This window comes from Oncorhynchus masou, chromosome 26 (genome assembly GCF_036934945.1).
Source record: "Oncorhynchus masou masou isolate Uvic2021 chromosome 26, UVic_Omas_1.1, whole genome shotgun sequence".
NCBI lineage: Eukaryota > Metazoa > Chordata > Actinopteri > Salmoniformes > Salmonidae > Oncorhynchus > Oncorhynchus masou.
The window spans coordinates 20,373,609-20,401,544 of record NC_088237.1 but is presented as its reverse complement, the minus strand read 5'-3'; the positions used below and the strand labels follow the sequence as shown (position 1 = coordinate 20,401,544).

Below are 27,936 nucleotides of genomic sequence, written 5' to 3'. Positions count from 1 at the left end.
AACATGTGCACTTGATTCAGTTTATTACCCAGTTAATTGAATCAATTCCAGACTGTAATTCCTTATCTTTTATCTTCCAGAGATGGGAGACCACTTAGTCTATGGTGCTCCAGAGAAAAGACTGAGCTGAACTGATGACTGAAGATAATTTCAACAAAATGTTATTAAGTAATTTCCATATGTACTGTGACATTACTTAGGCAATTTCCCAGTAAGCTGTAATTTTTCTTTGGTTCGCCACAGATACTTTTTGCGTTTGGAGGAGGCAGCCGTATGCCACCTAGTTTCTTCCTCCCAGGAAGGGAGATAAACTTGTGAAGGTCGTTATGCCGTTAGCCAGAGAGGTGATGGTGGCATACTGAGCACAGTTCTTCTTTACCTCACAGTGGGAGAGAGAGATGGAAAAGTGGAGGATCTCAAAGCTTTGGGCTTTCACCTGCTAGGGAAAACTTTGGATCCACATACGCCAAGCTTTGAAACAAAGGCCTTTTTCCCCGGCAGTTTCCTGAAAAAGTATTGCCTAATAATAATAATGAGACAGACTTGACAGACTGGCACCTGTGGCGATGTACATCTGCTGTTCCTTTCCCAGGCTGGGCTAACAAGCTCCTGCACACTTTGTTTCAGACGACAAGGCGAGAAGAAGATTCGTCTAGAACTTGAAAACCATCCCAACCCAGTGGAATTTAGTAAAGCAGGCTCACAAACATTTAGTTAGTTGGGGTGAAAGTTGTCTTGCGTCTTCTTCTCTAACGGCTACAGATATGTGCTAATCCATGTTCTTACAGAGCCAGAAAGCATCTCGCATGGCTATACAATACATCACCATCATCGCCTTGCCTATCACTTTGTTATTTTAGTCATACTGGACGTCTCTAAGCCCTGTTTAGAGAGAGAAGTCAGAAGGTCCCACCCACAGAGCGAATTTAAGTCTGTACACTTATTTGGCTGTTTGGAAATGCAATCCCAGTTCATGCACTTAGTATCGTCATTATCTAATCTATTTGTGTGGTAGACAGAATAGGGTGGTATAGGGCATGGAGTTAGTGCTGAACACACCAATAATGGTCTGATCGTTATCCTCTCTTCTGTCTCTCTCTGCAGGCCACAGTTGCAGCCTTTGCGGCCAGCGAGGGTCACTCTCACCCCCGAGTGGTGGAGCTGCCCAAGACGGAGGAGGGGCTGGGCTTCAATGTGATGGGTGGCAAGGAGCAGAACTCTCCCATCTATATCTCCCGCATCATCCCAGGGGGATTGGCTGAGAGGCATGGGGGACTGAAGCGAGGGGACCAGCTCCTGTCTGTCAATGGTGTGGTATGTATAGATTATTTATGATTACCGCTAGGTCTAGTCACATAACTCTGTACCCTATTTATGATATTCTGTGAAATTGCACCTTGTATATTACGAGTCCCAATCACAGTTGTGTGCTGTAGTTAATATTTCAAGGTATTCATTTTCTCATCTTGCTTGACATCCGAGCAGGGAAGCATTTTGTCTAAACCTTGAGTCAAACTGTCACAATATGGATTGGGTCAAGCAGAGTGATTGGTTTTCTGAAGACCTAAATAAAAATAGGCTTATAGTGAACCAGCGTCCGAGATACAAGAGCGCTATCTACGACTAAAGAAATGGGCAACAACAGAAGCTATTAGAAAGAGACAGTTTTTTAGAAGCAGCCAATGTCACCATGAGCAAAGTGTTCCAAGCTTCACACGGCTTAGCGGTTTAGCCTTTCAAAGTCACTCCTTGCTGAATCCTGTTCCGTAACTGTCCATTTACACCATGAAATGAAAACCAATTTGCATGGTAATGTCAGGATGTGTTTGGACATAAAAGTGGCATCAGAGACTCTGGGTTCGAGCCCAGGCTGCGACCGGGAGGCCCATGGGCGGCGCACAATATGCCCAGCCTTGTCCGGGTTAGGGAGTGTTTGGCCGGCTGGGATGTTCTTGTCTCATCTCGCACTAGCGACTCCTGTGGCGTGCCGGGCACAGTGCACGCTGACCAGGTCGCCATGTGTACGGTGTTTTCTCCAACACATTGGTGCGGCTGGCTTCTGGGTTGGATGGGCATTGTGTCACGAAGCAGTGCGGTTTGGTTGCGCTGGGTTGTGTTTCGGAGGACGCCTGGCTCTCGACCTTTGCCTCTCCCGAGTCCGTATGGGAGTTGCAGCGATGAGACAAGACTGTAACTACTACCAATTGGATACCATGAAATTGGGAGAAAAATATATTTAAAAAATGCAAAAAAGCAAGCTTCATAAAGGATTCATTTGATTTCCGTAACATCCAGAAATGTAATGTGAAAATTTACAGTGCCAGTCAAATGTTTGGACACACCTACTCATTTAAAGGTTTTTATTGAATATTTTCTACATAATTGTGGAGACATTAAAACTATGAAATAACACTTATGGAATCATGTAGTAGCCAAAAAGTGTTAAACAAATTAAAATATATTTTAGATTCTTCAAAGTAGCCACCCTTTGCTTTGACGACACCCTTGGCATTCTCTCAACCATCTTCACCTGGAATGCTTTTTCAATTGACTTGAAGGAGTTCCAAAACATCAAATCAAATCTTATTGGTCACATACACATGGTTAGCAGATGTTAATGAGAGTGTAGCGAAATGCTTGTGCTTCTAGTTCTGACAATGCAGTAATATCTAACAAGTAATCTAACAAATTCACAACAACTACCTTATACACACAAATGTAAGGGATGAATAAGAATATGTACATATAAATATATGGATGAGCGATGGCCGTGCAGCATAGGCAAGATGCAGTAGATGGTATGGAGCAGTATATACATATGAGATGAGTGATGTAGGATATGTAAACATTATTAAGGTGCCATTATTTAAAGTGACTAATGATAGGCATAGGCAAGATGCAGTAGATGGTATAGAACAATATATACATATGAGATGCTTGTGGGATATAGGATATGTAGGATATTTAAACATTATTAAAGTGCCATTATTTAAGGTGACCAGTGAGCACAGGAGATGGCTGAGAACGCTCCCTTGTGGGGCCCCTGTGTTGAGGATCAGCAGGGTGGAGATGTTGTTTCCTACCTACACCACTGCCCGCCAGAAAGTCCAGGACCCAGTTGCACAGGGCGGGGTCTGTTGCTGAGCGCTCGTTGACTGCTTTTCCTTCACTCTGCAGTCCAACTCATCCCAAACCATCTCAATTGGGTTGAGGTCGGTTCATTGTGGAGGCCAGATCATCTGATGCAGCACTCCATCACTTTCCTTCTTGGTCAAAAAACCCTTACATAACCTGGAGATGTGTTGGGCCATTTTCCTGTTGAAAAACAAATGATAGTTCCACTAAGCACAAACCAGATGGGATGGCGTATTGCTGCAGAATGCTGTTGTAGCCATGCTGGGTAAGTGTGCTTTGAATTCCAAATAAATCACTTGCAGTGTCACCAGCAAAGCACCATCAAACCTCTTCCTCCATGCTTCACGGTGGGAACCACACATGCAGAGATAATCCCTTCCCCAACTGGAATGAAAAATGTCAAATGTGGACTTGTCAAACCAAACGACAGATTTCCACTGGTCTACTGTCCATTGCTTATGTTTCTTGCCCCAAGCAAGTCTCTTCTTCTTATTGGTGTACTTTAATAGTGGTTTCTTTGCAGCAATTTGACCATGAAGGCCTGATTCACGCAGTCTCCTCTGAACAGTTGATGTTGAGATGTGTCTGTTACTTGAACTCTGTGAAGCATTTATTTGGGCTGCAATCTGAGGTGCAGTTAACTCTAATGAACTTATCCTCTGCAGCAGTGGTAACTTCCTTTCCTGTGGCGGTCCTCGTGAGAGCCAGTTTCATCGTAGCTGTAAGGGGGTGCGTACTGGCGGCAGAGAAGTCAGACGCAGCAGAAACTGTGTTTCCAAACGGTACAGTTTAATAACAAAACCCACCGGAAAACCTAACAATCAACAAATGGGTACATAACCCGACGCACACCAGGACAGACGTGCACAAGCACTTACAATAAACAATCACCCACACGGACATGAGGGGGAACAGAGGGTTAAATACACAACATGTAATTGATGGGAATTGGAACCATGTGTGATGGAAGAGAAATCCGAAGGAAAATGAAAAGAGGATCAGCGATGGCTAGATGGTCGGTGACTTTGACCGCCGAACGCCACCCGAACAAGGAGAGGGACCAACTTCGGCGGAAATCGTGACAGTAACGCTCTATGGTTTTTGACATTTTCCGGGTTGACTGACCCTCATGTCTTAAAATAATTATTGCCTGCCATTTCTCTCTGCTTATTTGAGCTATTCTTGCCATCATATGGACTTGGTCTTTTACCAAATAGGGCTATCTTCTATATTCCAAGTGATCTCATGAAGCTGGTTGAGAGAATGCCAAAGCTGTCATCAAGGCAAAGGGTGGCTACTTTGAAGAATCTCAAATATAAAATATATATTTTTTAATTAACATGTTTTTGATTCCATGTGTTATTTCATAGTTTTGATGTCTTTATTATTATTATTTTAAATAGTAAAGAGAAAGAAAAATCATTGAATGAGTAGGTGTGTCCAAAATGTTGCTTGGTACTGTATATTACTCTAGGCTTGAGGATGAAGTACTAATTATACCAATATGCAATGCTTGTTGAACTAAGTAAAAATACATTTGACTTCCAGTTCAAACCTAATTGGTTGTAACCATTTAGAAACTGAAGCTGCTGCTGTGTAACTGTGTCATTGTTGCTTACATAAAAGTATTGGCAAAGTTTCTTTAATTCTCTGTCCATGCCAATTAAGAAACTGAGGCAGACTTCAGAGACCATATCACTACAACACTAACACATTGCCACCACATTTCTTAAATGTGCTGAGTCTCTTCGCTCTCTCATTCTCTTTCATTGTATCTCCCCAGAGTGTGGAGGGGGAGCACCACGAGAAGGCGGTGGAGCTTCTGAAGGCTGCCAAGGACAGTGTGAAGCTGGTGGTACGCTACACGCCCAAGGTCCTGGAGGAGATGGAGGCGCGCTTCGAGAAGCTCCGCACGGCCCGCCGCCGCCAGCAGCAGCAGCTCCTCATGCAGGCTCAGCAGCAGCAGAACCTCACTACCCAGCAGAACCATATGTCGTAGGTGAGGCCTTTCATTGCTTTAAGGGTGGGGGACCGTAGCCTGGTGCTCAATCTATTTGTACTGTCATGCCGACTCCTATGGGCATTGTCACACCAAAAAGGACTGTAGGTGTTGGAAAGACAGCACGAACCAGATCTGGGACCACCAAGGAGAAGGAGTTGAACCACACGGATGAAGAAAACAGCTGGTACAGTAAGAAGACCAGTCCTCTAAACCTGCCATATATTTACCCTACTATGATTTAATTTAGATTGAAACTGTTTTAAGGATCTGACAGGGATTTTACATTTCAGTCATTTAGCAGACACACTTATCCAGAGCAACTTGAGTACATACATTTTCACACTTGTCCCCCGTGAGAATCAAACCCACAACCATGGCGTTGCAAGCGCCATGTTCTACCAACTGAGCCACACGGGACTATTTAGCACCTCAAAGGTTTTTGGGGAATAGGGTGAACTGATGGAGGCTGGCATTGTCTGGAGATACACATTGCACCATTGAAAGAGCAACAGCATTTAAAACGCAACAAATGCCTTTGAAAACTGTCTATGTGGCATCGATATGAGTCAGAAACAGTTATTCTAGTGTCCAAATTGACTACAAAGTGTTTGGAACAATTGTGTGTCACAACAGGTAAATGAAGGATAAGACATTTGCCTATTAACATGGGGTGAACAGCTGCAGTGGTTGCTCTCTATTCAATAGCATACAGTGAGACAGACCTGCCCAGCAGCCTGGCTTTGTTTACATAAGACAACATGTTGTGCATTTTTTTACTTGAGAAATACTGCAACAAACACCTTAGTGAAATGTAAAATTGCACAACTTAAACATCCTTGGCAAAACCGTCCAAATTTAATTACAGATTTCTTGAGTTATCTTCGATTCATTCTTGGGATTTTGAGGAAGTGAAATAGGCTTCTGCGTCTACAGTGTCTCATGGGGGACAAACATCATTAACCAAGCATGGAATCGGTCTGGAAACAAACCTCTAAGACTAAAATCTTGTTTTTCTAATGAGCAACAGAAAAACAGAAGTGCCAATCGGCATGTTCAGTGGTTCTTTAAAACCCATTGGGCTCTTTATACCCAGAGAGAGTACCAGAGAGGCTCCTGTCAGAGAGGCTCCTACTGCACAATGATACCAGGCCTTGTCCTTTGGGTAAGAGTTACAGAGGATTACATCAAACGTTTCAATTTTTCATTAAACATTTCCTTGCAGCACACATTAAGGTCCTGGAATGAGCGCTTAATCTATTTCAGGGTGTTTGTTAACTTAGCAGTTGCAATCCCCTGTACAGTCATAACCGTTATGTCAGTAATTCAGCCGTGTGGCTTGTGAACTATTTTAGATATGGCTGAGCAAATAAGAGCTCACGCTCATGGGATGCTACATGTTTTATAAAACATACCACAGAACAGACTTGACTGCATCAGTGCAAAGTTGAGGCAGACTTGTGGTATACAAATATACCCCGTCATTGCTTGGATTGCTGGAGGTGATAAAGCTAAAATGAGGACAACTCTGAAAATAGGCAGTAGTAATACTAAGCCTGTCTGGGCCACATCACAAAAGACTTAACACCACCCGCAGTCTAAGGGATCCTCAGTGGCACTGATCGTTTGATAGTAACCCTCCTCGTGTAGCCCTCGTTTAGCTCGGGGAGGTATGTGTGAGCTTGGAGACCTGTGCAGTAGATGCATGGAGTGGGGACTGAGCAGGGATCATGTTGTATCAGCGACACGCGCGGCGGACAGGCTGCTAGGTGGCAAGCCCCATGGGATTGCATGAAATCTGTTCGTCATGTAGCCTTCCTCTCTGATTCGCTGCCCGGCCATTCTGTCTCTCTCTCGCATACCTGGCCAGGCTGACCAAGGCCCGAGGACACGATAGGCTCTGCTATATCTCTGTTCTCAGTAGTAGTGGGAATTCCACAGACATGTAGCCATTTCCTGCTGTCAAATGACCTAGTGGCCTCATTGTTGGAATGTTATTCATATTTTTCATAATTAATAAACATTCTAGAACCTGACTGAAAATCCGGTGTTTTTATGTCAAATGGTTTTGTTATATTTCAGTCTTCTGTGATGTATCTAAAGTGTAATATTGGGATGCAAACTCAACATGTAATACATTTAAACTCTTTATCTGACATGCTACAGGTGTCTTCTTTTTTTAAAGTCCATAACCATGTGTGAGAAGTGTATGCTTTTGTTTCAAAGTAGATTTGTTTAAGACTACCAAGAAACACTCTGTGTGACCCCGATTTAGCCCACTGCAGTAAAAGGTTCATTCACAATCATTTTTAATTGTCTTTTCACAGTTCAATGGGCTTTTCACAATTCACAGCAGAGTACACTGCACTTTTTGTAACTTATTGGACCAGAATATGACATTAGCATCCCACTTTACCGACCTGTCAGAGTACTGACTTGTCAAATAGTTTCAAACATTGCTCTCAGCTTTTCTTACACCTGTCCCTCACAGGCTGTTCCAAAAGAAGAAGTAGTGAAGGACACTGAAAGGAAGGTTCTGAGTCCATCTCTATGTGCTGAGGATCCCAAAGGAACCACCTGGTAGAGGAGAATATGATACTGTTAAGCAGTGAAGACTCTCTCTCCCCCTTCAATGTACTACCAACAGAATGAAGCAAAACTGAATGATATGTTTTCTGAAATGGTAACAGCGGTGCTTGTGACATGAGAGATTGGAGGCTAGCACTGAAACCCATCCCTTTGACTTTTATTTTGTTTGTGTTCATTTTAAGTTGTCCTCTAACAGTTGAAAGTTGTAACCCTCCACAATGCTCCTTGTCATTTGTGATAGTTCACTTCTTTTTGTTGTATGTTTGAATTCATTTCACTTGTTTCCTGACTTTGGTTTTGCTATAGCTTTGAACAATGATATTTCTATTGTTTCTTCTATGGGAGCTTGTCCGTGTGTGTATGAACATTGCTTTTTTCGTGTCAAACTTTGTCCTGCTTTGGATAAATGTGAACTTTTTTTTAACCTTATATATTTGCAGCGAGAAAATATTTTGTATGGAAACTTGTAGATTTAGCAATAACAGACTGTCGTTGGTTTTACATTTCACATAAAATTAACGATTAGAGATATACAGTATGTGAGTAAGATACAAAAGGTAACAATGTAATACTAGGTCAACTGTATCTTATGCACTGTGTGTCATAAGGCAGCTTCCACCATTAAAATCAAACGGCTGTTAAAAGAGAGGTATGTAAAGTGGATGAATACACAGAGATAATTGTATTCATACAATTGAATACAAGTACAATTATCCTGAAATGTCCTATCTTGACTTTCCGCTCTCACGTCATCCATTTAATGATGGTTAGTCATCTACTCCCATCAAATGAATATATACAGAGAGTATATAGAGTAATCTACTAAAATCAAATCTACATATATCAATATCATTTGAACATTTGAATCATTTATATGAGGAATGTCAAACACATTTATATATATAGTAATGACCTGGTGGGTTAATCAAATGGTACAATTGTCTTTATTTTTTGAATCAATCTATTTTATTGTTTACAATCTGAGTTTTGCATAAAGTCATTTCATTAAGGTATGTGTGTGTGTTTGTTAACATGCAGATGATTATTTAAAATATTGAATTGTACAAAACCTATAGCCCAGTGTATAATTCGTACCAGAATAGTATGGTTAATGGACTCATTCTCCTGGATCTGCGTCGTCACCTTTACATTTTGACAATCATTGTGAGTAAGAGACTGTGGAATGTTCTAGTCGTCTTATCAATAAGGGACCTCTGTTTTAAACTCTCTCCTTCAACCCTCTACCTATTGTCTGACGTAGTATTCTCATGGCAAGTAACCATATTTAAGTATAACAAGTTGCACTGTGGATTCATTGAAAGCTATTAGAAAACCAGTCGATGATCAACACTGATCAAAAGTGGTCTTGTATCTGTAGTACTGTCAGACAAACAATATATTGGATGGTTTTCCTAGTAGCAAACTCTAGTATGTATGTTGTATATAGGCCTAGTTCCTTTGTGGGTGGGTATTGAAGTAGTGCAAGATCATTTAACATCCATACTGTGTACAATGTGCCATCCTGATAGTCCAACCAGATTGGGCTGTGAACATGTTTTGTCCCTCAACTTTTGAGCAGTTCATCTTGCCTCTGACAAATCCCTTTTGTACATTTACTTATTCACTTTCTTATTGCCGACTTGCATTTTTTAGGCTGGACGTACTGTACTTCCTGACTGGACGTACTGTACTTCCTGATTCAACGTACTGTACTTCCTGATTCAACGTACTGTACTTCCTGATTCAACGTATTGTACTTCCTGACTGGACGTACTGTACTTCCTGATTGTACAGAAAAAAAGACAACACCAGGTGATATGCAATTGTTATACATATTATATTTGTTTAAATAAATATATGTGCGTGTGTACATTGATGACTTCATTGACCCCGAACTGCTTCTTCTTCTACTGTGTCGATTGTGCTTGTCTGAAATCTGGGGTAAGGGAAAGTAGGCTACAGCTAACTCCTGACCCCTGTCTGTTTGAGCTGTGAACGGGAGTTACAGGGCAGCAGTGTAGCACTCTTCCAAAGCAATTAAGGTCTCTCAGTGATGGGGTCACTGGTTCTGACACTGCCTTCCACTGACAGGTACTGAGATGAAGTGCCTGTGGATGACGCTTTTACATTATAATTACCCCTTGAATTGAAGCATCTGAATATAAACCCAATCGCCAATGGACGTCAATACAGAAGGCAGACACTGAAACTAATGCCGGAGCTCAGTGGTTCTTGTAAGATGGAGGAAGAAAACTCAAGCTGAGGATGTGGATTTGCTTGCACCGGCTACACTGACTATATAGAACATAGTGTGTATCGGCCTACTATTGTGTTTGTCAAAGGGAACATGTCATTTTTACACCACTAGACAAACCAGGCTGTGTGTGCTATTATAAACTTGGCTGAAGCTGTAGACCGTATACCATGATTATGACAAAACATGTATTTTTACTGCTCTAATTACATTGGTAAGCAGTTTATATTAGCAGTAAGGCACCTCTGGGGTTTGTGATATATGGCCAATATACCACTGCTAAAGACAGTTTCCAGACACTGCGTTGCATTGTGCCTAAGAACAGCCCTTAGCCATGGTATATTGGTCATATACTACACCTCCTCGGGACTTATTGCTTAATTCTACCTCCCTCAGACAGAATCAAAGGAATATTTCCATCAGGAATGTCTAATTCACAAACACGACTCATCCTCGCAATTCATCTATCTATTTAATCACCTCTTTTCTCATTCCACGGCGCTGATGAACTAAGTAGTGAGGATGGAAACCAAAACTCATAATTCGGCATCACTGATGAGAGATCAGTGAAATATGTTCATGTCTGTCATTCTTATTAAGTAAAATGAATAGATCTCAGCTTGAATTCATCAAACAGTAGGCTACACACTACAGAGACCTTCATATAGTCTAGAGGGCTTATGTTGGAGAATGTATAAGCTACAGAGACTGGGCCATGTCGTGGTTACTGACATTTGAGCCCTCGGGAATGACATTGCATTATATGCATCTAATCTCATCTTTGTGGACATATGAATCCTGGCTACAAGTCATTTCCATTAGCACAGCCTTTAAATTAATCAGATTGATCTGATGAGTCTAATGCAAATTAATAACAGCATAGCCAGCATATGTATTCACTGTATAACACTGTAAGGAATTCACACTGATATGACTGGTGTGAATTGATGTGTTTCTGTGTAATGCTGGAACACACCACTTACTTTATAGCCAGGCGAAATCACATCCTCTCTATCTTCGTGACAACATACTTCCAGATGCAGGGGGGGACGACTCTATAGGGTAGGGGCACTGCGTGTGATGTGATACCCTGTTGGTCTGCCGTGGCAACCTTGAGGCAGAAAACGCTGCTTTTGTGCCACAGACATTTGGAGGTAGGTGATAAAACAATACTTTGTATGATTCCCCATGGAAGCAAATGAAGAAGAAAAGGCCAAGGATACTATCTGTAGGATAGACTACAAAGGTTATGTAGTGTTAACATAAATGATGATAAAGTCTGCTATACAGAAGATTAGACTGAAGCCTATAGTATAGTAGTCTGTCTGGCACCAGGTCTGGAGGTCTTCCAGTCACACCTCACTGTGTAGTCACGTGGGTCGCGCGTCAGCCAGGCTAATAGTATAGACCAGGGGTATTCCCGACCCAAATCGGCCTATTCAAGTCTTATCTTACGAAGTCCGGACTACTGCTGGTTTTCTGTTAATGACCGCAGAGTTAATTGCACCCCCCTGAGCGGTACACTACAAAGTAGGATCAGTGAGTTAGTCATCTGACTTTGATAAACAATCAGAAATAACTATTGATTTTCTGGTTCATTAAGAAAGCTAAACTTAGATATGTGTTTTTAGTTGAGGAGTCAAATAGACCATGCCCATTTCAAGCTTATCCTTCCCCCCCAAAATTGCTGGCTAACTCATTGAGATGAGATAGATGAGATAGGGTGCAGGCCAGGCAGCAGGCTGTTAGCCAGCCTGCCAGCTTAGTGGAGTCTGCCACTAGCACAGTCAGTGTAGTCAGCTCAGCTATCCCCATTGAGACCGTGTCTGTGCCTCGACCTAGGTTGGGCAAAACTAAACATGGCGGTGTTCGCTTTAGCAATCTCACTAGGATAAAGACCTCCTCCATTCTTGTCATTATTGAAAGAGATCTCAAAATAGGGCTACTTAATGTTAGATCCCTCACTTCCAAGGCAGTTATAGTCAATGAACTAATCACTGATCATAATCTTGAGGTGATTGGCCTGACTGAAACATGGCTTAAGCCTGATGAATTTCCTATACTAAATGAGGCCTCAACTCCTGGTTACACTAGTGACCGTATCCTCCACGCATTCCGCAAAGGTGGAGGTGTTGCTGACATTTACGATAGCAAATTTCAATTTACAAAAAAAATTAATTCTGCACATTCGTCTTTTGAGCTTCTAGTCATAAAATCTATGCAGCCTACTCAATCACGTTTTATAGCTACTGTTTACAGGCCTCCTGGGCCATATACAGCATTCCTCACTGAGTTTTGGTGGCTTTAATATTCACATGGAAAAGTCCACAGACCCACTCCAAAAGGCTTTCGGAGACATCATCGATTCAGTGGGTTTTGTCCAACATGTCTCCGGACCTACTCACTGCCACAGTCATACTCTGGACCCAGTTTTGTCCCATGGAATAATTGTGGATCTTAATGTTTTTCCTCATAATCCTGGACTATCGGACCACCAGTTTTCAATCGCAAAAAATAATCTGCTCAGATCCCAACCAAGGATCATCAAAAGCTGTATTATAAATTCTCGGACAACCCAAAGATTCCTTGATGCCCTTCCAAACTCCTTCCACCTACCCAAGGACGTCAGAGTACAAAAGACAGTTAACTACCTAACTGAGGAACTCAATGTAACCTTGCCTAAAGCTAACTAAAAAGCAGCATTCCCCAAAAGAGGATGGCTTTCACTTCAGTAGTGACAAGTTCATGAACTTCTTTGAGGAAAAGATCATGATGATTAGAAAGCAAATTACGGACTCTTCTTTAAATCTGTGTATTCCTCCAAAGCTCAGTTGTCCTGAGTCTGCACAACTCTGCCAGGACCTAGGATCAAGAGAGACACTCAAGTGTTTTAGTACTATATCTCTTGACACAATGATGAAAATAATCATGGCCTCTAAATCCTCAAGTTGCCAACTGGACCCTATTCCAACTAAACTACTGAAAGAGCTGCTTCCTGTGCTTGGCCCTCCTATGTTGAACATAAGAAATGTCTCTCTATCCATCAGATGTGTACCAAACTCACTAAAAGTGGCAATAATAAAGCCTCTCTTGAAAAAGCCAAACCTTGACCCAGAAAATATAAAAAACTATCGGCATATATTGAATCTCCCATTCCTCTCAAAAAAATGTGCTGTTACACAGCAACTCACTGCGTTCCTGAAGACAAACAATGCAAACGAAATGCTTCAGTCTGGTTTTAAACCCCATCATAGCACTGAGACTGCACTTGTGAAGGTGGTAAATTACATTTTAATGGCATCAGACTGAGGCACTGTATATGTCCTCGTGCTTCTAGACTTTAGTGCTGCTTTTGATACCATCTATCACAACATTCTTTTGGAGAGATTGGAAACCCAAATTGGTCTACATGGACAGGTTCTGGCCTGGTTTAGATCTTATCTGTCAGAAAGATATCAGTTTGTCTCTGTAGATGGTCTGTCCTCTGACAAATCCACTGTACATTTCGGTGTTCCTCAAGGCTCCGTTTTAGGACCACTATTGTTTTCACTATATAGTTTAGCTCTTGGTGATGTCAAAGCTACGGTCAAAGACGCAGGCCTCCTTACTGTCCCTAGAATTTCTAAGCAAACAGCTGGAGGCAGGGCTTTCTCATATAGAGCTCAATTTTTATGGAATGGTTTGCCTATCCATGTGAGAGACGCAGACTCGGTCTTGACCTTTAAGTCTTTGTTGAAGACTCATCTCTTCAGTAGGTCCTATGATTGAGTGTAGTCTGGCCCAGGAGTGTGAAGGTGAACGGAAAGGCACTGGAGCAACGAACCACCCTTGCTGTCTCTGCCTGGCCGGTTCCCCTTTCTCCACTGGGATTCTCTGCCTCAAACCATATTACAGGGGCTGAGTCACGCTGAGTTACTGGTGCTCTTCCATGCCATCCCTAGGAGGGGTGCGTCACTTGAGTTGGTCGAGTCACTGACGTGATCTTCCTGTACGGGTTGGCACCCCACCTTGGGTTCGTGCCGTGGGAGAGATCTTCGTGGCCTATACTTGGCCTTGTCTCTGGATAGTAAGTTGGTGGTTGATGATATCCCTCTAGTGGTGTGGGGGCTGTGCTTTGGCAAAGTGGGTGGGGTTATATCCTGCCTGTTTGGCCCTGTCCATGGGGTACCGTCAGACTGGGCCACAGTGTCTCCTGACTCCTCCTGTCCCAGCCTCCAGTATTTATGCTGCAATCATTTATGTGTGGGGGCTAGGGTCAGTCTGTTATATCTGGAGTATTTCTCCTGTCTTATCCGGTGTCCTGTGTGAATTTAAGTATGCTCTCTCTAATTCCCTCTCCCTTTTTCTCTCTCTCTCTCTCTCCCTCTTTCTCTTTCTCGCGGAGGACCTGAGCCCTAGGACCATGCCTCAGGACTACCAGGCCTGATGACTCCTTGCTGTCCCCAGTCCACCTGGTCGTGCTGCTGCTCCAATTTTAACGGTTCTGCCTGCGGCTATGGAACCCTGACCTGTTGACTGGACGTGCTACCTTGTCCCAGACCCACTGTTTCCAACTCCCTAGAGACAGCAGGAGTGGTATCGATACTCTGAATGATTGGCTATGAAAAGCCAACTGACATTTACTCCTAAGGTGCTGACCTGTTGCACCCTCTACAACCACTGTGATTATTATTATTTGACCTTGCTGGTCATCTATGAACATTTGAACATCTGAACATCCATGTTCTGTTATAAGGAGTTTTTCCTAGCCACCGTGCTTCTACACCTGCATTGCTTGCTCTTTGGGGTTTTAGGCTGGGTTTCTGTACAGCACTTTCTGACATCAGCTGATGTAAGAAGGGCTTTATAAATACATTTGATTGATTGATTGATCCTGCTGTGCTGTATTTATTTATTTAACCTGTAAACCTGGTGTCCCAAGTTTAAATCAGTCACTGATTAGAGGGGACGTTTTTATGGTTTGAGGTCCAGATTTGAATTTGAGGAGTGTATACTATTATTAACTAGACAACTAGCTATAGCCTAAAATCCCACTGGGCACACACTGGTTGAATCAACGTTGGTTAAACAATGTAGAATAGATTTTGAATGGACATCTGTGCCAAGTGGGATAAATCAACATGATGTCTAGATTACTCACTCAAAGGTGGGGCAGCAGGGTAGCATAGCGATTAGAGTGCAAGTTCAAATCCCTGAGTTGACAAGGTACAAGTCTGCCCCTGAACAGGCAGTTAACCCACTGTTCCTAGGCTGTCATTGAAAATAAGAATTTGTTCTTAACTGACTTGTCTAGTTAAATAAAGGCAAGTGCAATAGTTAGCCTTCATAATGACAAAACTGTTTGAATTATATGTGATTATGAATCAATTAATGTTAAATTATGTTTAATGTAAGAGTCTGGCAGCAGGCTAATTATATTGTATTGATGTGATTATTCACTTAATATTGTTAAATATATTTAATGTAAGAGTCTGGCAGCTAGCTAACCTCCTCATAGCCATCTCATAATTTAAAGGAGGGATTTGCAGTGAGCATGACGACAACATTGGCTCCACTTGAGCATGTGGGTTTTGGAGTTTTGAAGGAGCCTACAGAGAAATTGAATTGTTAACTGTCCACCTTTCATCCAAACATGTCCTATTAAAAGAGCACAATGTCTGTCAAATTTAATTGGATCACCCTGTTCCAGGAGAACTTTCCTGCAATTCAGGAAATGTAAAACTTGTACTATATATGAGGTTTAATAAGACTTCTGACTTTGTAATTTACACTATAAAATCTCAGACTTGATTTTCTCTTGTGAAAAATGTATCAACCCCTACAAAAATGTCTGTTAATTATAATCCACATAATAATTCACATTTCCTGTTGCTGCAGAATTATTTTCCTGCTGTAATAAACTGAGTAAAATTAAGATCCTATATTTGTATCAATTTGTCAGGTAGTTATTGTTTAACTGAAATATGACACAAACAATATCACAGCCTACTTATTAGATAAGCAATTTGAAAAGCTCTAGAGTCATGTGAGCATGACAAGTGACATCTCATAGTCAAGTATTAGAAATACCTCCCTCTTGTGGTGATAGTGTATACTTAGTACTGCAAATAATGGCTTTAGCTATTGTGAGAAATGCCTGAGTACTTCACATTAGAGTGATTTGTGTCAGGCTATGTTTAGTCCTTACATTGTCCAGGTTGGAAGAGGAATCAAATGGAAATAGATGAATGATATTCTAATAATAAAGTACTTGATGCAAATCCCCCCCCCCCGTTGTAACCTTGGGTCATACTATCTGTTGATGTGGAAACAGATTATATATCTTGTCATCTCATGACGTCACATGTCTGGTGCATGAGTGATTTATGAATATATCCAAGGTTCAGCCATGGAAAATTACTTCAATGCGTAGGGAGCTTCGTAGCCAGCGGTGTGGCTTACTGAAATAGAAGCCCTCGCTGGTATGCCTGCTATGCCACAGAGCCATCTAGCATAATGCCACAGAGGCAGAGCTAGTGTTTAACTACCATTATGGCCCACTCGCCACTGAGTCTCTCCCTCTGGTGTCACAATAGGAAGGTGCTTATCATAAACATGAAGACTTGCGTATCTCTCGAAGGTTGTGTCACAATGAGACAGGTTTCTATGATTTCACATGGGCGTGACTGTGTGCTGTGCTGCCATAGGGCAAGTGATATAGGATTTACATCATCTGTTGGTTGCTTTCAAACCCATGTAAAAAAACAACTGCAGTGACACATTTGATTTCACTGTGTTCTTCTATTATAAATGTGTTATAAATGTGAGGGAAATCCTTTTAGCCTGATGGGGTCACAATACAACAGGAAAAAGACTGTAACGCTTGATTTTATGAGCTATAGGCTTTGATGAGACGCAACATATGATACTAGTAACCCCTTCCCCTCCCTTACACACAAAATCAAGTGTTATGTTCAGGCCATTTGTTCAAAGTGATAGTGTTTAGATTGTAGTTAGGGGTGTTAACAATGAGAAACATTTGTTACTGAAGAAAAAACAGGTACACAAACCCTCTCTCCTCCCCTTCCCATCTCCACCCACCACACCAACACTCTGACCAGGAATGGAATGCAAGCTACTCTCTCTTCTGTAGTCACTGTATTTGATGGATTAAACAACATTTACACCAACAGATGTGGGAACTCTAGAATTGTTGAAATGTTTATTGATCATGAGAAACGTGAAGCTAACAAATGCAATAGCTTAAATACAACCTGTTTCAATGATGCATAGGTCTATATTAGGACAGACACATGAAAAGGATCAATTAAATATGTTACATTTGGTATAATATTGTTTAAAATAAATGAACATTTACAGTACATATTTACAATCTTATTTACAATACAAAAGTTGGCAGGTGTTGATCGATCTTAGCCATCACCGAAATAGGAAGCAAAAGCGGTATGCGATTGAAGATCAGGGCCATCAGATTATTCCTATTCTAATGCAGGTTTTCTTCACAACACGTGGTACACAGGTCTGGTCCCGGGGCTTTCTGGAGTGCAAGGCTGGGAGTCGGTGCTGGAGGGCGAGAAGGTAAGCATATCTCTGAGCCCTGCTGGGGCACTGGCATCTACCGAGGAGAGGCGATCTACTATGCTAGACAGGCAGGCCAGGCTGGAGGCACCAGCACCTCTCTCTCCAGAGCTCACTAGACAGGACAAACAGGGGAAGGACAAGGTCAGTCAAGACAATGAAGGGAGCTATTTTATGGATGAGATCAGTTAACTACCATGTCCAATTGAGTCAATTTATGTGTATGGTGAACTTAAATGGAAAGGCAGAATTATTCACGTAACTTGGAACATAATTTGTGTCTTTATAGTACAAATCAAAACGAATGAATGTAAACCTGGCAAGTTTTACAATACTCAACATACACAGGTTGTAACCAGACCATAGCCTAACATAAGTCCATTACATGTATTCATTAGACAATGTCTCTAGTTTTATATGACATAACAAAAAAACAACATACTAATCAATGTGTCTTACCATTCTTAATGTAACTGTAGTTGTTGCCAAAGCTTGTGTTCATCTGAGGCCACACAACAGGACTGTTACAGTCAACCTACAAGGAAACAAACAGAGTAAACTAACGTTAGCACAGCAGTCATGACAAAGCACGTGATATTATTCCCCTTTCTACGTTTCAGACATTTTGAAGTGTCTGAAATGCATTTTCCGCAAATTAGGTTTGTAAATGTTGCACAATAAAGAAAGCCACTAAGATAAGAACATACAAATATGAAATAATAATAAAATATAGGTAAATAATGTAATCCTTGGTCATCTTGCCAGACTGATAAATCCACAGTGTTCCTGCCTGTCTGGCTAGGGTTCTTTATTTCACAGCCACCTCAGGGCCAAAGTTGCAGGCTACTCCCATGATCTGCCCGGGCTCTAGCCGTGGCGAATTGATTGTATCAGTGGAAGCAACACCAGTTTGTGCAAGATGACACTTTCTCCCAGTAAATCTGCAGAAAATCCTGGCAGCGGAGGAGAACATGCAGTCAGGATGGAATGCAGAAAAGCACAGTCTTTCCTGCCAGACTTCAGTAAGGTGGATTTAGCAGGGTTTATTAGGCTATAACGTGTACAATGGTGGGAAAGCCATTACTCCATCCGCCATCATAAAGATCCATTCTATTATTTAGCATTGCATCACCTTCTAACCACTGTTTTGTAGAGCTGATTCTAATCTCGACTGGCCAACTGAGAAAGTACCATGCATGCACTGGGGTAATGTACATGCACTAAACACACCAATAAAAAAAGGATAGCATTTGCATGTGAAACGTAATGCATCATGCATATATAACAGTGCAAAAGAGATGTTTACATTAGTGAAGCAGCCAAAGAAGATGAAATGCACAAGGGAACATTGTAATTGAGATCCCCCAACAGCACAATCAATGCAAGTCTATTCAATAAACATTCTACATTTGAAGTGAGCCTGTTCCCCTTCAGATCCAGGGAGATACTCTAAATGCAAATTAGTATTACAATATGCATGCTCAGAGACATCGGGAATTAAGCTACTAAGGTGGAGTCCCAAACAAAAGCTTTTTAACTCAAGATCTTGGGAGATACAACAACCCAGAGGCTAACAGCAATGTGATCCACCATGCAAATAGAGTACTCTGAATTAGTCCAAAAGGGAAAACGTTTCAGCAGACACTGAGCTAGCAGGACCTGATAAAACCTCTGTGTGCTGCACAGAGATGAGGAGACAGTGAGTGAAGCTGTATATGAGTCCGTGTGTGTCTGGTCTCAGTCTCACCATGCTGTCGGAACAGCTGGACGAGGGGCTCCCAGGTTCTGAGCTGCTCTCCCCAGGAAGGCCGTAGTAGTTCTCCACATGCTCATGGAGCAGCTCCTGGAGGCTCTCGATGTACTGGATGGCGTTGCGCAGGATCTCCACCTTAGGCAGCCTCTGGCTGGGGTTGGCTGAGGTGCAGCGCCTCAGAGCCTCAAAGCCATGGTTCACTTTTTTCAGCCGCCGTCGTTCCCTCATGGTGGCAGCCCGCCGCCGGTCCACTGTGCTGGACTTACGCTTGCAGGCCTTGCAGGCCCACTGAAGGCAGTGACCCGCCTGGTGAGGAGTCCCAGGGACCCGGACGTGCTCGTCCTCCTCTGAGCCGTCCAGTTCCCCGGGGCAGAAGTCCAGGTCCTCTGGCGAGGAGGCACAGGCGCTGTCATAGAAGACCTGGGATGGGGAGAAGACATCCATGGCTGGGCTGTTGTTGTGGTTGAAGAAAGGAAGGAAATAACTCTCTGCTTTGGGAGAGCAGTGGGGTGAGAGAGGAGACCTCTGAGTGATATGAGGGGGCTGCTGCCATGGGGCCCCCCTTATATGCCCCAGTCCACAGCCCAAGGCCCACATTGGCCAGATCTAATTACCATGCCCCATTGGCCCAGGCAGACTGGGGTTAGCTCAGCTCTCCACCCCACCCGCTCCCTCACCCCCAGTACCCTGCAGAGTTCCCCACATCTGCACTCCCTGGTGTTTTCCCACTCATTACACCACTACATGGCCCTTTTCTGTAAGAAACAGACCTATTCTGAGTAATGGTAATTGTTGGTGAACACAAATAGTTGAACAGGTAAAGAGGAGAATAACCTTACCTCTCAGATCTCACAAAATAATGTTTTCTATACCCATTTTTAATTATATACACTACTAATATTGGAGATTAGTTTAGTTTTCTAAAACTGAGCAATAGCAACGAGGTGAACCATGTACAAGAGTTCGCAGGCCAATTTTATGCTTGAGACAAATAGCAGCGTTACAGATGTAGCCCAGCTGCAAAGGGAGGTGTAACATTTCAAATCGCGATCATTCACATTGCTGCGGTAACTCCTCTAACCGGTCTTAGCTCATCATTGAAGGTGTCATACACGGGGTGTCCGTATTTGTTAAAGCTCATTAAAATAGGTAATTGAGCAATTAACACGAGGGCTTCAATTCGTGAATAATTTGCAAGACCTAGTTTTCTGTCATAGCCAAACATAAACCATTTAAAACCGAATTATAGCCATGTCAAATTATATTTAAAAAAAGATAGGCCTATACATTTAAACATGTACATGTACAGTGCTGTGCTGTGCTGATTTTTATTTTATTTTTTGCAAATTTGTCACACTTAAATGTTTCAGATCAAACAAATTTAAATATTACACAAAGATAATCCAAGTAAACACAAAACGCAGTTTTAAGTGATGATTTTATTTAAGGGAAAAAGCTATCCGAACCTTCATGGTCCTATGTGAAAAAGTAATTGCCCCCAAAACCTAATAACTGGTTGTGCCACCCTCAGCAGCAACAACTGCAATCAAGCGTTTGTGATAACTGGCCATGAGTCTTTCACATCGCTGTAGAGGAATTTTGGCCCACTCTTCTTTGCAGAATTGTTTTAATTCAGCCACATTGGAGGGTTTTTGAGCATGAACCGCCTTTTTAAAGTCATGCCACAGCATCTCAATCGGATTCAAGTGCGGACTTTGACTCAGCCACTCCAAAACCTTCATTTTGTTTTTTTTAAGCCATTCAGAGGTGGACTTGCTGGTATGGCTTGGATCATTGTCCTACTGCAGAACCCAGGTGCGCTTCAGCTTGAGGTCACGAACTGATGGCCGGACATTCCCCTTCAGGATTTTTTGGTAGAGAGCAGAATTCATGGTTCCATTAATCACAGCAAGTCGTCCAGGTCCTGAAGCAACAAAGCAGCCCCAGACCATCACACCACCACCATATCTGACTGTTGGTGTGATGTTCTTTTTCTGAAATGCTATGTTACTTTTACGCCAGATGTAACGGGACGCACACCTTCCAAAAAGTTCAACTTTTGTCTCGTCAGTCCACAGAATATTTTCCCAAAAGTCTTGCGGATCATCAAGATGTTTTTTTTGCCAAAAGTGAGACGAGTCTTTATGATATTTTTGGTCAGCAGTGGTTTTCGCCTTGGAACACTTTCTTATGGTTGAGTCATGAACACTGACCTTAACTGAGGCAAGTGAGGCCTGCAGTTCTTTAGATGTTGTTGTGGGTTCTTTTGTGACCTCTTTGATGAGTCGTCGCTGCGCTCCCTTTGTCATTTTCATCAGTAATCAGGCCTGGCTGTGGCTAGTGAAATTGAACTCAGCTTTGCAAAAAATGTGATTAACCACAGTAAAATCATGATTTAACAAGGGGGGGGGGGGGGGCAATTACTTTGTCATATAGGGCCATGAAGGTTCAGATAGCTTTTTCCCTTAATAAAGAAAGTGATCACTTACAAATTGCATTTTGTGTTTACTTGGGTTATCTTTGTGTAATATTAACAATTCTTTGATGATCTGAAACATTTAAGTGTGACAAATGTGCAAAAAAATAAGAAATCAGGAAGGGGACAAATATTTTTTCACGGCACTGTAATTGTTGCACCTGGAAAGGTCTCAATGTCTAATAATGTATAGTATCCTTGATACATTTTACTCAATAAAATTAGAAATCTGGCATTACAATTGTGTTAACTTTTAAAACATTCGGCTTGTAATACATGTTAATAAGCATGCTATATTCATTATTTAAGCTGCATCTCGAAAGAGGCGGCTTGCGCCCGAACAACATGTGCACAGCCTAATAACGCATGAGAAACTAACTAGAACAAACACTGATGAATAGCCATGATGAGCTGCCTGTTTCAGTCGTCTGAGTAATTATTCGAGAGTTGTGTTTGTTGACACCCTACAAGGATACAATGTGGATATTTCTCACAACGTGTCAAAACGTTTGTCCTCCTCTATCTCTGGGAACCGCGCACACCTAAGAAAACACTCTAGTACCTGCCACTGAATTGCGGTCCGAGTTTGTATTGCGCACAGCTGAAGAAGACATTGGCATGAGTCTGGCCCTCGATGCTGCGGTTGAGATCAAAGGCTATATTGACTGTGAACAATCCCCAACAATATGGACAACGAGAAAACCTGGCAACAACCGACAGTTAATTGAGCCTATAGGGTACGATTGCACCAGCATATGGTGTTAGTGGCGATACATTTAGCAGAAGCCTATGCGCTGCTCCAGTCGTTGTACACACTCACTCTGGCTCTGTGATCTGAAGTGCTAGTGGTGTCTCTTGGGAACTAGGGGGTTTGTTTTTTATCGCCTCTATTCCAGAGTTGTTGTCGGGGGTCAGAGGCAGAGTTAAGTGTAGGGCATTAGCTGGGATTTAATGCCCCTTTCCCCTCACGTGAAACCCTTATTTCTTCTAAACTTGCTTAAGCTTTGATTTCATGTGATGTTGTGCCCCTCTTATCCGGACTCCATAGGGGTCATATATCAAATGTTCCATAAAGGTTTATTTACCACAGATTCTATATGCCATAGATGGAAACGTATTTTTGTTCTATTTCTGAAAGATGTAGAGTATGGTGACAAATCATCTCAATTTTGTCTGATGAACAACATGTTTCAGACTGATACAATCATTTAAATCACACTTTATGTAATCCTTCATGTATAGTATTTCACTTTTCCAGTTAACCAATGTTTGTTTTTATATATGGTGGGAAGCCCATTTCTTAAAAGTAACTGTCTAGTTTTTCCAGATTTCTATGAAATATGACCAACTTTTGGTTACAATACGAGTGAAATAGTTGTCCTTCCAAAACGTGTAATTATGTATCTTAAAAAATAATCTTTACTGTGTTGGAATGGTGTGGGTGTACCTCAGCAATAGAATGTTTTGGGCATATACCGGTCATAAAAATATTAATGTGAGCATTAAAAATATTCATGCAGGTAGACCACCGATTGGCCAGCTCATCCTCCTTTAGACCACTGATTGGCCAGCTCATCCTCCTCAGGAGTATGACATCATAATCTATGAGAAAATAGCAAGCATTTTTTATATGGTCTGTTTGAGATAGAAGTTTGAGGTGGGGTTGTTGAAGTGTTGTTTTTTTAATCCAATTTAGGCTTTGGCCACAAATGCAAGTATTGGATGAGTCAACAATTATTTGGGTATGAGTTATTTGGGTATGAGTTAAATTATTTGGGTATGAGTTAAAAGAATATGAACTTTTAAAAGTGAGACTTTCACTGGACAGTTACTTTAATGGGTGCATTAGATCATTTCACATGACGAGGGCTTTTGATTGGCAACACCACTTGTCTGGCAGGGAGCTGCAGTGTGCTGCCAACTACAATGTTGCAGGGAATCATTTCATAGCAGGATATTCTAGGAAAGACAGATAAATCAAGGCATTTCTCCCAAAGGCTGATCCTCCCCTATAAAATCTCCCCTTTCATCGGCCTTGACTTTTTAAACACATCCTTCACAGCAAAATCCATTTTGATAGCATCATAAATGACAAGGGAATCTCTGTAAAATTTCCGGGGTGATGTTGTCTACTAACAAGTCAAATGGTGATAATACATCATACTGCACAATTGAATCTCTAACACCTAACTTATAAAGACTGTATTATACATAAATAAGACAGTATTCATAGACATTAGCATAGGAATCACATCTATTAAACCCCAGACTGATCAATTTGCATCTAAATCTTAAAATAACAGGTCCCAAAGAAATGACGTCCCTCTCAACATAAAGGTGGTAATTGCTATTTTCCCAAGGTTTAGGTCTCAATGTTGAGCAGGTGGTAGATTTTGGTAAAACATATCAACGATATTATCCAAAAACAAACAGTAGATTGACAAGGTCATTTGGTGGGATCTAGGAGAGCCTTAGAACTCATTTAGAAGGAAGACGCTGGACAATTCTCATGGACACTGGGAAACAGGCTCACAAACTCACTGTGAGAAAGCTGCTTCGGTCCCATTAAAACAACATTACTGTTGGAGCTATCTAGTTTCAGTTTGGTTCAGTGAGAGAGAGTCAGAAGTAAAAGGAAAGATGTGAAGGGACTTTGAAGTACAGGCCCTATATCCTTTGATAGTACTTACTGTATCAGGCATCACTGAAGTGCTCATTAAATCTATGTTTAATCCCACTAGAAATAGGAGCGTGGGTGGTTTGACATTGTGATTTGGATAAAGGTTGGTACATTGGATATGCAATCTGCTGTTTTGAGAAATCACCCAAAACGTACCCTACCCTGAAGCCTTTTACGCCTTTATACAAAGACTGTAAGGTTAATCAATTTGAATGTACTCAGCGGCAATACAAAAACAACACCCCACAGAGACCCGAGTGCATCTCTATTATGGCCTCTTTTTCAAATGACTGTTGGATGAGTCACTAATAAGTTGTGTGTGTGCTTGGGGTCATGAGTCAGTGTGAGGTGTGTGTGTGTGTGTGTGTGCTTACATTTGTGTGAGGGCTGAGGGAAAGGCAGACAAAACAACCTGGACTCGGGTGGACGTAACATAGTAAACAAAAAATCTGGTACGCTGAAATTAGGATGATACTTTATGTTTGGTATGACGTGTTAATTTCTGGATGTTCATCATCCATTTCTTATTATATGTTACAAATTACAATTCGTATGATATTTTACGTATTACATGTCATACGACAAGTTATGTTTTGAATTTACAATTCTTGTTGTGGCTAACATTATGTTATGACTAGTCTATGACACCAGGCTGGACACACAGGGGTCAGCAGGGCAGTGTTTCAGCCACAGAGACCTGAGAGGGAGAGGAGCAGTGCTCACTGTGATGCAGCGTTAGGTCAGCACAGCAATGCATTGTGGGATCATAAACAAGTAGGACTCAACATGTAGGAGAAAGAGATCATCATATCAAACATACATTCAGTGAGTCCCGTATAAACTATGTGTAAACGTTGTGCTAATGTGCATGATCAAACAAGTGATCATGAATTAGGACCTAATAGATGGCTGCATTATCACCGAGGGCTTTGCACCGTTGCCTCCTGGCCAAGTTTCCATGTCGAAGCATATCTGAGTTTAGAGGTGACAAAATAATAATAATTATAAAATAACAATAGTAATAATATTTAATAATATATATTTTTATAATATATTATTTTCCGACTAGCACCGACTTTGCTAACTACTTTATGAGGGAAAATATACTTGCTACGACTGTGAGATGTGGTTGTCTCACCTAGCTATCCTAAGATGAACACACTAATTGTTACATTTACGTTTTAGTCATTCAGCAGACGCTTCTATGCAGAGCGTTTTCTAAATGTCTAAAATGTAAATGTAACGCTACTGAAGTGGACCAGGCTAGCTCTCTGCCAGCTGGAACAAAGAAAGGAGCCCAGGCTAGCTCTCTGCCAGCTGGAACAAAGAAAGGAGCCCAGGCTATTTCAGGTCCCGTTGGATTTTATGGTATTCTAATACCCATGAATACTGGGGGAACTTGTGGCTGATGCTTGCATGTACAGTGTCATATCTCTATTCAAATTCCACATGATCAAGTGGGTTAGTGGGGACATTAGGGATATTCTCGGATATCATTATGAGACCTGAAAGGTATGGCTGAAAGATTGTCACATAATAAGAATGACATGCCCTGCAAAGAGGTTGAACACAGTATGACTTACCTTAAGTACCAATACAGCATAAATGAATCTATAGTATTTGGAGTCAAGTCTAATTTAAAAAACTGGTATGACATAGGATAATTCAAAATTGAATACCTGAGGTTTTAAATGCATGGTTTTCGTGATACTATATTATACTACATGTGTCAAGGCGATATAGTGTAGAAAATGTAATTTGTTTTTATATCAAAATGTGTAAAAACTCAAAGTGCCTTAAAATACCTGACAAGTATTTAAAATAAATAATGAAGTGCATAGTTAGTGATGAACAAAACGTGTAGATGCCTTGTAAGATACAATGCTTACAATTTATTTGTTGGTCAGTTCATATAGAAATACTCAAATACAACAATGAATCTCTTGAGGTTGTGTTTCTGCCTTTTATATGTAAAATAAATTAAGTTGTTAATATATTATAAAATATTTACAATTATCAAATGTCCATTTGGAAATAAAATATTATAGTTCCATTGTTGTCATACTTTAGAAAGAAAATATTGACCATTCACACAATTTAAAAGAAAACATTGACTACAAAATGCCCGTTAATTTGCACAAATGAATATAAGTAAATGGAAACTAAAACATATGAATAAAGAAGTGAAAATAATTTCGAAATAGACAATGGAAATATGAAATGCTGACGTCGCTTATACAGGCTACAAACAAATCATGATTTATTTTTCTGAGACTTCTTCGTTGCAAGTCGGTTTCTCTTCACTTGATATACTGTCAACGATTGATGACAGGCGAAGAAGGCTGGTGGACGCTGAAGACTCCGTGAAGCCTGAAATATAGAAATCAAATATATAAGATGTACAATCAGTTGATGAGTTGCAAAAGAGCAATTTAGATTTAATTTACTGTTCATAATTGGCACCAACCTTCTCTCTGATTCGTCATTGGTGCATTGGAATGATCAGCTGAGGTCTGCCAGTTTTGACAGTTCTTCTTCCAATGGTACTCCTTATTGGACGCCTTCATGTACACACACATATATTAGCTTAAGTGTCTACTAACACACGAGTTATTATACAAAGTAGTAGGCCTACAAGTATAATGCACAGTAAGATATTTCTCATTGTGGAAATGTTCCCTTTAAGTGTAAAGCAAATTATTGTATGCATAAAGTGACATAAAAAATGCAGATGCAAATACTACTCAAATGAAGCTTACATGGTGTTCTTTCACGTTATAGTTATATGAGCCATTTTGAGGCGTTTTTTCTTGCTCATCCAGTGTATGCAACAGGTCCTGCAATTGCTCGATGTAGTTTATGGCACTGCGTAAAATCTCCACTTTGGGCAGCCGCTGGTTCGGATTGGGCACGGTCTTTTTCTTCAACGCATCAAATGCTTCATTGATCTTCTTGAGCCGCCTTCTTTCCCTGAGAGTGGCCGCTTTGCGCCTGTCGGTTGGTGCAGACTTTCTTTTACAAACCTTACAAGCCCAGATGAGGCACTGTCCCTCGCAGTGTGGCTGAAGACCAGGGGGTGCGAGGACATGCTCCTCTCCGCTGCTGTCACATCCAGTCTCGGACGGATCCCCCCCAGGTGACAACGGGTACAAAGGGGACACCCCCGCCATGTCCAAGTGCTGCAATGGTCCATGATCTCCCTCGAGATACCGCAGATCGTTGAAGAAATAAGTGTTGGTCTCAAAAAGTTCCACCATACTGTTGTACCCTCGCACGGCCTATGTTTTGACAGTGGGACACTGCATGGCATTTAAATAGCCCAGTGACACAAGTCACCAGGCTTATATATAGAAACTGAAACTCTATCCAGCGTTTAGCTGTCGCAGTGCATCAACCTTTTTTTCTCAATGGGGTTTTTTACTACTAAGCGAGTTTGTGTAGAAAATAAATAAGCGTTAACACCTCTCAATGA

At 41.5% G+C, this 27,936-nt stretch overlaps 3 protein-coding genes across 5 annotated transcripts in view; 1 reads left to right on the top strand and 2 right to left on the bottom strand.

The window, feature by feature from the left end:
* Positions 1-9,605, top strand: part of LOC135514999 (protein lin-7 homolog A-like) — a 32,074-nt gene extending 22,469 nt beyond the window's left edge. The window contains exons 4-6 of one of the 3 annotated variants that reach the window (XM_064938785.1): positions 1,105-1,314; positions 4,919-5,130; positions 7,626-9,605. In XM_064938785.1, the coding sequence (XP_064794857.1) occupies positions 1,105-1,314; positions 4,919-5,130; positions 7,626-7,647 (444 nt within the window). In that variant the 3' untranslated portion in view covers positions 7,648-9,605. Of the gene's footprint in view, positions 1-1,104; positions 1,315-4,918; positions 5,135-5,234 lie in introns of all 3 variants that reach the window. The other 2 variants (XM_064938787.1, XM_064938788.1) reach the window with 2 other exon arrangements.
* A 7,633-nt stretch (positions 9,606-17,238) lies between these two features.
* LOC135514566 (myogenic factor 5-like) lies at positions 17,239-19,821 on the bottom strand. The gene is made up of 3 exons (XM_064937999.1): positions 19,303-19,821; positions 18,015-18,090; positions 17,239-17,670 (listed from the first exon to the last, which is right to left on the bottom strand). Exons 1-3 carry the CDS (start codon positions 19,750-19,752, stop codon positions 17,477-17,479), a joined length of 720 nt encoding a protein of 239 aa, XP_064794071.1. The 5' UTR covers positions 19,753-19,821; the 3' UTR covers positions 17,239-17,476.
* A 6,871-nt stretch (positions 19,822-26,692) lies between these two features.
* On the bottom strand, positions 26,693-27,730 carry LOC135514565 (myogenic factor 6-like). The gene is made up of 3 exons (XM_064937998.1): positions 27,224-27,730; positions 26,932-27,025; positions 26,693-26,834 (listed from the first exon to the last, which is right to left on the bottom strand). The coding sequence occupies exons 1-3, from the start codon at positions 27,719-27,721 to the stop codon at positions 26,725-26,727; spliced, it is 702 nt and encodes a 233-aa protein (XP_064794070.1). The 5' UTR covers positions 27,722-27,730; the 3' UTR covers positions 26,693-26,724.
* Positions 27,731-27,936: the final 206 nt, after the last annotated feature.

Bases quoted from the DNA above. Each gene is read 5' to 3' on its own strand.
- LOC135514566 (XM_064937999.1), bottom strand. From the start codon at position 19,752: ATGGATGTCTTCTCCCCATCCCAGGTCTTCTATGACAGCGCCTGTGCC. The intron at 18,091-19,302 runs GTGAGACTGAGA...GTTTCCTTGTAG, and splicing joins CCAGCTGTTCCGACAGCATG to GTTGACTGTAACAGTCCTGT. The intron at 17,671-18,014 runs GTAAGACACATT...TGTCCTGTCTAG, and splicing joins CTACAGTTACATTAAGAATG to TGAGCTCTGGAGAGAGAGGT.
- LOC135514565 (XM_064937998.1), bottom strand. From the start codon at position 27,721: ATGGTGGAACTTTTTGAGACCAACACTTATTTCTTCAACGATCTGCGG. The intron at 27,026-27,223 runs GTAAGCTTCATT...GTGTACATGAAG, and splicing joins ATAACGTGAAAGAACACCAT to GCGTCCAATAAGGAGTACCA. The intron at 26,835-26,931 runs GTTGGTGCCAAT...TCTATATTTCAG, and splicing joins AATGACGAATCAGAGAGAAG to GCTTCACGGAGTCTTCAGCG.